Source organism: Eptesicus fuscus, chromosome 15 (assembly GCF_027574615.1).
Source record: "Eptesicus fuscus isolate TK198812 chromosome 15, DD_ASM_mEF_20220401, whole genome shotgun sequence".
In the NCBI taxonomy this organism is placed as follows: Eukaryota; Metazoa; Chordata; class Mammalia; order Chiroptera; family Vespertilionidae; genus Eptesicus; species Eptesicus fuscus.
In genome coordinates, this window is record NC_072487.1 from 47,442,724 (window position 1) to 47,456,274 (window position 13,551).

Consider the following 13,551-nt stretch of genomic DNA (forward strand, 5'->3'; position numbering starts at 1 on the left):
CAGGCCGCGCCCCGCCCCGCCCCGCCCCGTCCCGTCCCCATTGGGCAGGACGCCTGAGTGATGGGCGGAGGGCGGGCCGTGGGCACTGACTCGGCAGGCAGGGCCCCGAGACAGGTGGCCGCCGCCAGGGCGCGGGGCGTGGTGTGGGAGCCGGACTGAGGACGCGGAGGCGCGGGGCCCCGGGCCCTTGCCGCTGGGCCTGGTGCGCCACCACTGGATGCCGCCGAACAGTCAGCCCAGCTCGGGAGCTGGTGCTCTCCAGGCAGGATGGCTCCGAGGCCCAAACAGCTCCAGACGCTTCGGTCTCCTCTTTCGGCACAGCTGGACCAGATGTTTCTCCATTTGAAAGAACGTCTTGTTCTTTCGGAGCGTAGAATTACCGCAGGGTCGCGGGGTAAATCAAGAGCCCCCGAGCCTGCGTGCTGGACTGCCTGGGATGTTGAAGGATGGAGCTAATGCAATTTTCGCTTCAGGTGTTGGTTTTGGAACACTACCGTATCCTAAAATGTGACTGGGCAGCTCTGCGGATACGCACATTTATAGTGTTGTCAGACCTTATCGTGGCTGCTGAGGGGCCCTGCCTTTTAATTCTGCCTGTTAATTCAGCAAATATTCCTGGGCACCAGGCACTAATAGGAAGCCTGGTAAACAGAGGGCCCAGGGAAGAAAGAGAGATCCTGGTAGGACTGACGTACAGCAGGGTTAGCAGATGGGAGAACATCAGGATAGACGGCCATGTCTCACGGAAGTGCTAGAAGTAAAGGGGAAAGAGGAGTGGTGCTGGGGAGGATAGATTCTTGCTCAGGGTTTTGATGTGGAAAGAACTAATCGGGGCAGTGTGTTTGCAGCCTAGTTTAATGCTCTAATTCAAGCATATCAAACTTGCGTCCTGTGGGCTGTGGCCCACAACGAGTATTTTTGTGGCTCAGCCAATATAATGGTATGTAAGAAACGTTTTAATAAAAATTTCATAACTTTTTATATCCTCTTATACTATTCTGCTGTGTATTCCTTCCAATGTGTTCTTTGTGATATGTCATTCTTTATTTCAGACTGTTCTTTTTTCAGTTACTATATCTTTTTTTATGCTGTTGAGTATTTTTACCATTATTACTCTGAACTCTGATTCAAATAAATTTCTTATCTCTGCTTCATTTATCTCTTCTTCTGGAGAATTCTCTAGTTTTTTCATTTGGAGGTTCTTTGTCTCCTCATTTTGGCTTCCTTTTTGGGTTTGTGATTATTAAGTAGATCCTCTACACCTCTCAATCTCTAGTGCAGGACAGTGTTCAAGACTGTTTCTGACTAATTAGATCAGGCATAGACTCAAAGCCTTCAGAGACTGCCCCTGCCTACAGACTGATAGGATTCCAACTTTAAATGCCCCCCTCCCCCAGGTGTGGTGAAAGTTATTTTCAATAGGGTGGGGCAGTTTCTTCTGCTGGAGACTAATTTTTTTAAAAATATATTTTATTGATTTTTCACAGAGAGGAAGGGAGAGGGACAGAGAGTCAGAAACATCGATGAGAGAGAAACATCGATTAGCTGCTTCCTGCACACCCCCCACCAGGGATGTGCCCGCAACCAAGGCACATGCCCCTGACCGGAATCAGACCCGGGACCCCTCAGTCCACAGGCCGATGCTCTATCCACTGAGCCAAACCGGTTACGGCTGGAGACTAATTCTTATTTTTCATCTCTTAAGTGGTTTCAGGGAAAGGTGTTATCCAATAGATTGTATGGACTATTTTCCCCCTAGGCAAGGCAGATGTCTATGTGGGAAAGATGTCCTCCACTGCGTGAGGGAATGACTCAGCCCAGGAAACTTGGGGTGTCTGCCTTCTGAACTCTATCCCCCAAGTTCCCAATCCTGGCTTCTGCTCTCACGGCTCCAGTCCACTTCACCCTCCCTCTGCCAGAGCACAAGGTGGGTGGCTCCACAGGGAATTTTGTGTTGGTCCTTTCAGGGGGTGCCTAAGATTTCGGCTTTTACTCCCTGGCAGACAGCACCCCACTGCTTTTCACAGCCAGTTATATGGCTACCCTCCTCAGGTTTGGTGATCTCTGTTGGGAGACCCAGCATGGGGATTAGATCCCAGAGTTATCAGTGGCAACCCCCTACACCTGAGATATCTCTTCGGAACTTCAGTTGCTGCCTGTGGGTGCCCAGCCAGCCCTTTCGAGCCTCCACCCCCCCTCCTACCAGTCTCTATTCAGTCTCCACTTTCGGTCCTCGGGTATCAGGGTTCTCTCCTGTGAGTTTTCCACTGATTGTTCAGGAAGTTTTTCTGTATTTTAGTTGTAATACCAGTTTGTTCCTGGGAGCATGTCCGTGCTGCATCCACTTACTCTGCCACCATTTTTAATCTCCTCTCATTGCCTGTTATACATAATCTATACACATAAAAGCCTAATATGCAAATTGTCCCCTCAGGAGTTCGATTGCTCGCTATGACGTGCACTAAGCACCAGGGGGCGGTGTGGACTGAAGGAAAACCCTGGCTGGCAGCCAGAAGGCCCTGATCAGCTCTGATTGCCAGCCAGGCCTAGAGACCCTACCTGTACACGAATTTTGTGCACTCGGTCTCTCTCTCTATAAAAGCCAAGTGACTGGAACGCCGGAATGATCCGGTCACTATGATGTGCACTGCAGCCAGCCAACTGGCCCCATTGGGGGGGGCGGGGAGGTGGCCCCTCCTCCCACCGGCCCAGCCCGATTGGCCCCATTGGGGTGGGCTGGCTGGACCCCACCCATGCATGAATCCACGCACCGGGTCTATAGTTATTAGTAACAAACTACGTTTGATAATGACTGATTACTATAATCGTGTTGCATTCATTTCCTTTACGTGCCTTACGTGTAGGGACACCATTTCTCTCCACTAATACTAGCAGCGAATATGTTAGCAGCCAATTGCCACGTCATGAGCCTTGGACTGACTTGTTTGGTGTGTGCCACAGGAAATATTTCACGTTTGAAGAACAAGAAAAATAGGTTTATTTGCCTTACGTTTATTAATTTATGCAGTTATTCAGTGTCTGGTAAGTTAATGTTCAAGAAAATATTAATTTTTATTAAAATGTTCTATTTCACGTTAATGATTACTTTTATTTCAGCCCTTTGTATTCAGTATGTCTCTACTGAAATAAACCTACGTTTCTATGAAAATTGAAGCTTTGTTTTTTTTGCAGCCCACAGAAACTTAAACCTTGCTTATTTGGCCCGTGTTAGCTTTTGAGTTTGACATGCTTGCTCTAGAGCAGTGGTTCTCAACCTTAACTTTTCTAATGCCGCGACCCTTTAATACAGTTCCTCATGTTGTGGTGACCCCCAATCATAAAATTATTTTCGTTGCTACTTCATAACTGTAATTTTGCTACTGTTAATCAATCGTAATGTAAATATGTTTTCTGATGGTCTTAGGCTCTACAGCAGCAGTTCTCAACCGGAGGGGTCGCCTAAGACCATCGGAAAACACAGATATTTACAGTTATGAAGTAGCAACTAAAATAATTTTATGGTTAGGGGTCACCACAACATGAGGAACTGTATTAAAGGGTTGTGGCATTAGAAAGGTTGAGAACCACTGCTCTAGAGCCTACAGGATTGGTTAGAAATCCTGTTAAATAGTTCCTTCTCCCTGGTACTGAAATGCAATTGCACTGACAATAAGAGAGTGTAAGTTATTTTTTCCCTAACCTCCAAAGCTTAGAAGAAATTGGGATTAGGAGACAGAAGTGTGGTGGGATAGTAGTTGGGTGATTTAGCAACAAGGTATTTTACTTCTCATGTCCTTCCTCCTACAGGTATTGTGAAGATCAAATGAAAAGCCCTTAGAGGAGTGCCTGGCACATTGCAGTGCCCAGTAAAACTTGCTAATTAATACTGGATATTTAGAGATGCCATACATTTTGAAACTATTCTGTGTGACACAATGGTGGATGCATGCCATTAGATATTTGTCTAAACCCATAGAATGTTCCACACCAAAAATGAATTCTAATGTAACCTATGGGTTTTGGGTGATAACGGTATGTCCCTTTAGGTTCTTGGATTGTAACAAATGTCCTACCCTGGTGCAGGATGTGGATAGTGGGAGAGGTTGGCTTGCCGGGGCTTATGGAAACTGACTTTCTGCTCAATTTTGCTGTGAAAAACTGAAGTTAATAAAAATGTTTTTTTTTTTAAAAAAGGCCCTGGCCAGGTGACTCAGTTAAGAGTATTGTCTAGATATCCAAGGTTTCAGGGTTCAATCCCCAGTCAGGACACTTACCGGAATCAACCAATTAATGCATAAATAAGTAGAAAAAAAAATCAATGTTTTTCCTTTTACCTCTCTCTAAAAATCAATCTATTAAAAAAATATAAGTAAAGTCCTTTTAAAATGTAAAAACTGATTACCTGTTATCATTTTTATAAATTATTAAAATATCACACAGTTGTGTAGCACTTTACAGCTTTTAAAAGAACCCTTAGCACACTAGTAGCCTCACAACTTTGAGCTGTATAGGACAGGAATGTTGGTTCGGCTATTTTACAAGCAATGCTTTAAACTCAAAGTCTTTTAATATAATTCATCAGATGCTATTTTAAAATTTTAGCTCTAAGTCTTCTGATTCAGGACCCTGTGTACATTGAACAGCCTTCTTTCCTTTAAGACACACTACTTAGTTTTTAACTTGGTTATGTGTGTTGCATGTTAAGTGCTAAATCACAAAATCTACTTGTCAGTGGTTCAGTAATACCTAATGTTATTTGAAACTGGTGCAGGTCCCTTAAATTGGATTTAAGAGAGTTTTCATGAGTAGGAAATGTGTGCACTCCTTTATCTCAGAGCAGGAGCTGCTCAGTGATGTGGAAATTAGGCGGGGTGGGAACTGTTAAAGGAGATTGCAAGCTGTAACCACTTTTAGATGTTTATTAGTAGGTTAAGAACTTTCAATAGGGAAATGTTCAATATTGCACCTCAGGATTTAGTTTCAGGGTTCTAGACATTTAAAAATGTCTTTTCCTAATAAGACCTCGCTTGATCCTCACTACACAGTGGAAGGGCAGGAATGATTTCCACTTTATATGCAGGGAAATGGGACTGCCAAAAGGTTAGGAGGAGTGCCACACTCTTAACTGGAAAACTGGCAGAGCCAGGCCCCCTTTAAGTCTAGAATTTCACAAAGTGAAGTTTGCTCAAGTCTTGACTGCTGCCCATACACACCTGCTTTCAAAGTAAAAAGCACGGAGCACATTTTTACAGTTTTATGGGGGGTTGTTAAATTCTCTATTTGCTTTTCGAAAAAAAATGTTTTTTTTGGCCTGAAACACGATGAACCCTTTTGACCTATCTACTCACAAATGTTCCCACTTGAGAAATATTAAAAAACACCCAGAACCATTTGTGAAATACATTTTAAGATGAAAAAATAAACTGAAGTTATCTCAGAACAATTAACATCTTTGTGCACATTATTGGTACTGTAAACACTGAGCAAGAGATTTGTATTGATTGGGGTTATAAAAATGGATTTCATATTTTTGTTTGTTCCTGAGAGAAAGAGAACAGAACCCCAGTAGTGGGGCATTTGTAGAGCCTGTTAAGAGAGAGGCCAGCTGCATTCAAAAGATAACCACTCTCAGGGAACGGAACATGATATGGGACAGATGTGTCTGTCCCTGAGGGGCGTTGAGAAGGGGCTAACACTGGCATCCAAATGAAGGGAGCAAAAACCCAAGGGCAATCAATTTTCCAGGTCTGCTGGCAAATATTGGTCACTGTCCCACTGATCCAGTGGGAGGGCTCAAAATCAAACTAAAAGCATAGTACACTGGGTAGAGTCTACTTTGGAAATCAGAATAGAATGCAGGAAACTTGCAACATCCTTAAAAGGATGTAAGAAAACATGATTTCTATGAAAAGGAAGACAATGAAATTAAGCTAAAATGAGAGGAAAAGGAAAATGGGTGAGAATAAGTCAAGAAAATTAGAAGTGAAATGAAAAAATTTAGTTAGAAACAACAAACAGCAGAATGACACTAAAAAATCAAGCTAGTCATGTGGAGGTTAAATTTGAGAAGTTTTCCTAGCAGGAAGGAAAAAGATGAGAGGAATATTAAGACAAAAGGATTTTTGAGAAAAAAACAAACATAGATACTTTCTCAAATTGATTAAGCCCTAGCTTGTCTGGCTCAGTGGATAGAGTGTCAGCCTGTAGACTGAAAGGTTCTGGGTTCGATTCTGGTCAAAGGCACATGCCTGGGCTGTGGGCTCGATTCCCAGTAGGGGGAGTGCAGGAGGCAGCTGATCAATGACTCTCTCTCATCATTGATGTTTCCATCTCTCTCTCCTCCCTTTCTCTCTGAAATCAATATCTATACTAATAAAAGGGTAATATGCTAATTAGACTGGGAGACCTTCCAGGAGACCTTCTGGATGTTCTTCTGGACAAAGCCATGGTAGAGGCGGGGGCTGAGGCAGAGGCGATTAAAGGCCAAGAGGGGAGGGCAGTTGTGGGTAATCAGGCCAGGATGGGACGGCAGTTGTGGGTGATCAGGCTGTTGGGGGTAAGTAAACCAGCGGGGGGGGGGGGGGGGGGGGGGCAGTTGGGGGCAAGCAGGCTATCAGTGGGGGTCAGTTGGAGGTGATCAGGCCAGCAGGCCAGCAGGAGTGCAGTTGGGGGCAAGCAGGCCAGTGGGAAGGGAAGGTGGGGGTGAGCAGGCCATCAGGGGGAGGCAGTTGGGGGCAAATACACTGGCAAGGGGGGCAGTTGGGGGCGAGCAGGCTGGCAGGCAGAGTGGTTAGGGGCAATCAGGCAGGCGAGTGGTTAGGAGCCAGCAGTCCCGGACTGCGAGAGGGATGTCCGACTGCCAGTTTAGGCCCGATCCCTGTAAACCAGCAGTAGGACATCCATCAAGGGGTCCCAGATTGGAGAGGGTGCAGGCCAGGCTAAGGGAAACCGCGCCCCCCCCCCCCCCCGTGCATGAATTTCGTGCACCAGGCCACTAGTATATATATAAAAAAAGCCCTGGCTAAGTTGCTCAATTGGTTGGAGTGTCATCCTGTACATCAAAAAGTTGCGGGTTCAACTCCTGATCAGAGAACAAACCTAGGTTGTGGGTTTGGATCCCAGTTTGGGGCATGTACAGAAGCTGGATGTTTTTCTCTCTCTCTTTCAAACCAATACAAAAAATACCCTTGGGTGAGGATAAAAAACAATAAAAACAACTTGGGTAGGGAGATATATTGGATTCGGTTTGGTTGAGAAAAAAGTCACTGACACAAAAGATACAGGAATAAACACACAAGCTTCAAAGCAGAAAAATAAAACCTGCAAGGGAATAAAAATCAGGCTGGCCTCAGACTTCTGCTATAATGCCAGAAGACAGCAGCGTCAATAGGCTTTCCACAGAAAGTCTTGTAGAGCAGAGTTTCAGCCCAGGTTGCATAATCCACTTAATTTACGAGTTTGTATTCATTCAAATTGAGTAAGGAATGATCACTAATTCTTTCTATCACAATTCTGAAGTTAATTTTTACATGATTCTCCTTTAGCTGGAATATGTTTTCAAGTAATTTGTTTAAAAGAAGGGCCATGGGTATATATGTTTTGAGTTTTCCCCTATCTAGGAATGCTTGCCCAGCAAAACCCTCTGGTACCTCCCTCTACGTATTTGTCCTCCTAAATCTGTGCCTAGTTGTGCATTCCTAGTGCTTGCCACACAGTGGGTGTCCGTGAACACCAGTACAGTATAAGCACAAGTAAAGGGAGCACGAGATAAAGAGGCTCAGATCTGTACTGCCCTTACTCCCGATCTAGTTTCCTCATAAAAGTTAGGACTCTCACTAGAAAGGGATGTGGATAAAATTACAGGTTGAAATTTTGCTTTTATTTCAAAATCAAACTGAAACATAGTTCTGACCATGTACTACTATTGAAAGGCTTGTGAAGTTACAGAAACAGTTCCATAAGGGTTCCAGTCAGACCCAAAATGACACCAAGCAAACTTATAATTGGCAGAGATGGCTTCTTTAATCTGCAGGGATTTTTTTTTTTTAAGTTCTCCACCCTAATTTCTGAATATCATAAAAAGTAAAAAGCACTTTTATTTGTCATTTTTCCTTTGAAAATGTTTTTTAGCAGCAAACAAGACTACTTGTTTTCCTCACTTCATTTTTAGGAGCATAGTAGATATATGTCAACTTAATTAAAATTAGAGAGGGAAAATACCAAAAAGCCCCTCATTGGCATTGCTCATCCATGGAAGACTCACACAAACAGGTAATCATGTTCATGTTATCACTTCTTCTACAAATATCAATAAAATAAGGTTTGTAAATGGTAAACACAGTAGTAGCAGTTCACACATATTTGACACACTTTCACACAGAATTCAGTAAACAACAATAAATATAATTTCCCCTCTTCAAAACAAAAAAGGGATTTATAGGAAAGAAAGAATTAATTTCTTGGGGTTTATCAGCACACCATTTTAGTGTGATTTGAAAGAATTAAAAACCATGAAATTGTATTCACTGAATACTGGCCCATCGTTACTTTTTTTTTTTTTTTTAAACCTGGCTTAAATACATACACCATGGCTTTCTATTAAAATCCTTAAATCTATGAGGATTTGTGGTAGGTAAGACTACATTAAAAATTTTTTCCTTATTATGAATTTCATTCAGTTAAAAAAAAATCTGACATTTCCCTTAAATGTTAAGTTGAAGCCTGATCTATGCTGCTGAGTCCTGTAAAATGAACCTAATTTTCAGAGTGATTAGGAATGCCTGAGTGGCCATTTAGAGCGCTGCATTTTCCTTCCCTCATGATTCCTGCTGGGTCCTCTTCACTGAGGCTTTTCCCTGAGTCATATATTTACTGGAAAGGCTACCTAGAGGAGGGGAAGAAACAAAACCCAACATAAATGAAATAAGTCTGACTTCATCAAGAAATCTGTAACATTGCTACTTATGGTTAATTATTCACGGAAAGTTTTCACACTGGAAATGGTCACTTGTTTTGAATTAAGTACTTAGGCTAGATATAAAAAAGTCTACAGCATATGAAACATGATCTATTAAACATAAGCCTAGTCCAAATCTTTTTTAAATGCAGACAAGTCGCTAGAGTGACATCATTTTAATACAGTTTCAGAAAGGAGGATTACTAATTAAAACCATACCATAGAACAGTTAATAATATATGCTATAACCTAAACAATTTGACTTCTGAGCACACACACCCTATAGAACCTCTCACCTATACTCAAGGACATTCACACAAGAATGTGCACAACATTGTTTATAACAGCAAAAAATCAGACTCAATTTAATGCTCATGTACTAGGTAATGGATACATACAATATTCTGTATTCATATGATGGAATACTATTAAAAAATACCATAAATTTATATACAGCAATATGTTTAAAATACAGCAATATGTTTAAAATTTAAAAATCATTTTGTTAAATAGATATGAAAAAGCAGGTTGTAGAACACTTTATACAGCATGATGCCATGTAAATTTAAAAATTCACCAGGGGTAATATGTTAAAGGATACATATGTATGACCTTTCACGAAGAACTGAAGGAGCCCTCAACTCATAATAACGGATGCCTCTAGAATGGAGGGGGATATGACGACCTGGGGGTGGTAGTAAAAGGGTACTTTCACTATTTTAATCTTTTATTTAAAAAAAGATTGTAAATGTGCCCTGGCCAGTGTAGTTAAGTAGTTAGAATGTTGGCCTGAGCACCTAGGGTCATAGATTCAATTCCCAGTCAAGGACATGTACTTGGGTTGCAGGTTCAATTCCTGGCAAAAAAAAAAAAAACAAAAAAAAAAAAAAAAAAAATCGATGAAAAAATATCCTTGGGTGAGAATTAACCAAAAAAAGGATTGGAAATAAAATGATGCTACTTCTCTAGTAGATGGGTAGTTGTTATGTGTGTCTTCTTATATTTTCCCCAAAGTGTTAAGAACCATTCTTTTCTAATAGTACTAATAGTTTTATTAATGTATTACCTAAACATGTAACCTCCTATCTCTCTCTATATAAAAGCCTAACATGCAAAGTGTCCCCTTGGGAGTTTGACTGACCGGGAGTTTGCTTGCTTGCTTGCTAGCTATGATGTGCTCTGACCACCAGGGGGCAGTACAGAATAAAAGGCAGCTGCTGGGGACCCTACCTGTGCACGATTTTGTGCACTTGGCCTCTAGTATAAACATAAATCTCAGCATACCTGAAGATACTTTAAAACTAATAGAAGTAAAATATAAATGAACACCATGAAATTCATAAATTGTGTAAGCATGACTTGAAACTACAGGAAAGTTGGCTTGAAATCAAACTACAAAAAGAAACAAACAAGCAAACAAATGTCTGTATGGCAAAACAAATAATAAATGAGGCTGAAAGAATAATAAACTGGGGGTGGAGGAGGTGAAGCACATAACACTTTTGACAAAGCATGAATGAATTTCTATGTAGAAAGAACTAAAAACAAAGATGACTACTATAATAAAAAGTGCAAAGATATAACATGAAGAAATACAAATGAAAACATGTACAAAATGTTGAGTTCAATGGTATAACAGAAATTCAAGCAGATTGACAAAAAAGAGTATCTCAATGAAGTGAGGGTGTGGGAAACAGGTTGTGAATGACTCTGTGATTGCTAATCATAAATTGGCATTACTGGTACCACTGTTGAAAGGTACATACTTTTCAACCCGTCATTCTAACTGGGAATTTATCCTGAGGATATATACCTAGGCAAATATCCTTTATAGGGTTTTATATACATAGTGATCTTCAAACTTGGGTATATGTATTTCTTTTTATTTATTTATTTATTTATTTATTTATTTATTTATTTATTTTTTATTTTTTGGGTATATGTATTTCTGAGCTGACTTAACAAGACAAGTGGGGAAGGGGTGTTAAGAGAATTGCTTGCAGCCTCTCAATTTCTATCTGAATTCTTTCTGATAATGCCTTCATGGCTAAGGCTTTGGGCAGGTTATTAGAGATCACACCAATTTTTCTTTCCAACTCCCCTTTCACAATTCTTTTCCTACTTTCACTATAATACAAAAGACAGGCATATCTCCTAACCATCCAAATCTTAATGTGGTACGCTGCCCTGGAGTGGAAAAACCTGGAGGCAAGGAGGCAAAGAAAATGATGGTTTGTGATAAATGCAAAATGCCTCTAATAAAACCCCTAAGTTTTAGTTTTTTGTAAAATTACATTAATAGCTGATGATCATCATGAATAATTTCTGATATTACATTACTATGTGGTTTTTGGTCATTTAATGAACGAAAAATAATTAAGAGTCATTGTTATAATACATTTTCCATTCCCAAACTCTCAAAAGAATTTGTATTTTTTTTTAATTTGCTATCATAAAGTCTACTAAGTTTTCTCAATATTTACCAACCATAAAAACAAAAAAACAAAAATTAGAGATAATAATGTTAAAGAACTCTGTTTTCATTCCTGCAATAAGTAGTATTGGTCCATAGACAGATAAATGCACTGGGAAAAATCCCATCTGCTCATTAAATGACAGTCATTTTTAGTATGTAAACATAAAAAGTAATTTTAAATCCAAATTTGTATCAATTGCTTTGATCAATCATTGTTCTAATGGTTGTAAAAACAACTTAGAAATGGCGGGGGAGAGGTCAATGGGGGAAAAAAGGAGACTCATGTAATACTTTAAACAATAAAGAATTTTAAAAAAAAACAACTTAGAAGAAAATTTTATACTTTGGGACTTAAGAAAAAGCTTAAAATTCCAATTTACATAAATATTTTTATTTCAGATAAGTATGATAGAGTGATCAATAAAATGCTTGAATTATATGACAAAAATATATCATCCTATATAATAAAAGCCTAATATGCAAATTGTCCCCTCAACCAGCAGTTTGACCAGGGGGCAGGGCAGACAAGACCTGCCCCTGATCACCGCCCCTTCGTGGGGCCAACCACCTGCAGCTCCTCCCCCAGCCAGCCCTGCCCCCGGTGCACGAATTCATGCACTAGGCCTTCAGTCTTAATATAAAATTCTGTGGAAGTGAAACAGAGGTAGTCAAGGAAAAAAATGAAATGATGTAAAGTTTCTGCAATAATATTTATATTTCATTTGATACATATAAGGCTGATTTAAAAGTTGTATTTTATAATGCCAATATTTATAATCCCCCACACCCCCAGAAATTACAAAAGCTTTGCAGTATGATGAAAAATTTAGACATCAACTTAAAAATATAAAGGAGATATATGAACTTTCAATATGTTGTGAAAAAGTATAAAATCAAAAAATGTTTTGAAGACATTGATATATCATATATTTGAAAACAGTCCCTTAATCAGGAATGATTAAAGAAATAATAATATAGTGATACACTGGAATAGCAAGAATACCGGATATCTAAAAGGATGATGTACATTCACGGATAACAAGATCTCTCCACACTGTTTCAAAAAATATTGGCATGGCTCAGAGGTTAAGTGTCGATCTATGAACCAGGAGGTCATGCTTCGATTCCTGGTCAGGGCACCTGCCTGGGTTGCAGGCTCGATCCCCTGTGTGGGGCGTGCAGGAGGCAGCCCATTAATGATTCTCATCATTGATGTTCCTGTCTCTCTCTCTTCCTCTCCCTTCTTTTCTGAAAACAATAAAAATATATTAAAAAGAAAAAAATTGTATAAGTACACATCATCATGAGGGAGAAAAGATACCCATTAATCTATTTACTATTACAGCATCTTTAATTTTTAAGATTTCAAACCATGGAATTAAAGTAGAATAAATGAAGAAACAGGTAGTTCCTTTAGAAAAGTAATTTCCTTTGGAAAATGGGGGAGGATTAAGGATCAGAAATATGTTAGGTTCTTGAGATTCACAGACTGAATAAACTGTTATACGTAATTATGCCAGAGTAATTAATTTATGCAAAAAAGTCAGTTTATAACTACGATTCTCTAATCTCCAAATACTCTTATCTTATTAAGAAGATAAGAGTATTTGTAAGATAAATTACAGCAAGGTTGATACCTCCTGTTAATTACAGTAATAAGAACGGTGATAATTTATTGAGTGGTATGTGCCTGATACTGTGCTATGGGCTTTACATATATGAAATTAATCTTTATTGCCCTGTAAGGTGCTAGTCCCAATTAACTGATAAGGAAACTGAGGCAGAGAGAGGTTCAAAACTTGCTGAGGTGACACAGCCAGTAAACATTTGGGCTGGATTTCAAACCCAAGTATGTCTGACTTTAAAACCTCATGTTCTTAGCCATTCGCACTCTATTGTTCCTCCAAAGTGAGTTCACCTCTAATCAGTACCATTTACACACCATCTAAGCCACTGTGTTGGCCGTGTGTATGTGGGGAGGGAAATAACAACGAAGAGCAAGGAAATTCATGAAATTTTCTATTCAATACTATCTCATTTAGGAGGTTAAGAACTATACGTAGCCTAGTGGAAAAGAATCGCCTGGCTGGCGTGGCTCAGTGGTTAAGCGTCAACTTAT

General features: G+C 40.1%; 1 protein-coding gene across 3 annotated transcripts in view; it reads right to left on the reverse strand.

The window, feature by feature from the left end:
• Window positions 1-7,280: 7,280 nt before the first annotated feature.
• The window catches only part of TUT7 (terminal uridylyl transferase 7), a 56,128-nt gene continuing 49,857 nt past the window's right edge, over window positions 7,281-13,551 (reverse strand). For 2 of the 3 annotated variants that reach the window (XM_028146209.2, XM_054726700.1), the window contains one exon: window positions 7,281-8,884. In XM_028146209.2, the coding sequence (XP_028002010.2) occupies window positions 8,817-8,884 (68 nt within the window). In that variant the 3' untranslated portion in view covers window positions 7,281-8,816. The remainder of the gene's footprint in view (window positions 8,885-13,551) is intronic. The other variant, XM_054726701.1, reaches the window with a different exon arrangement.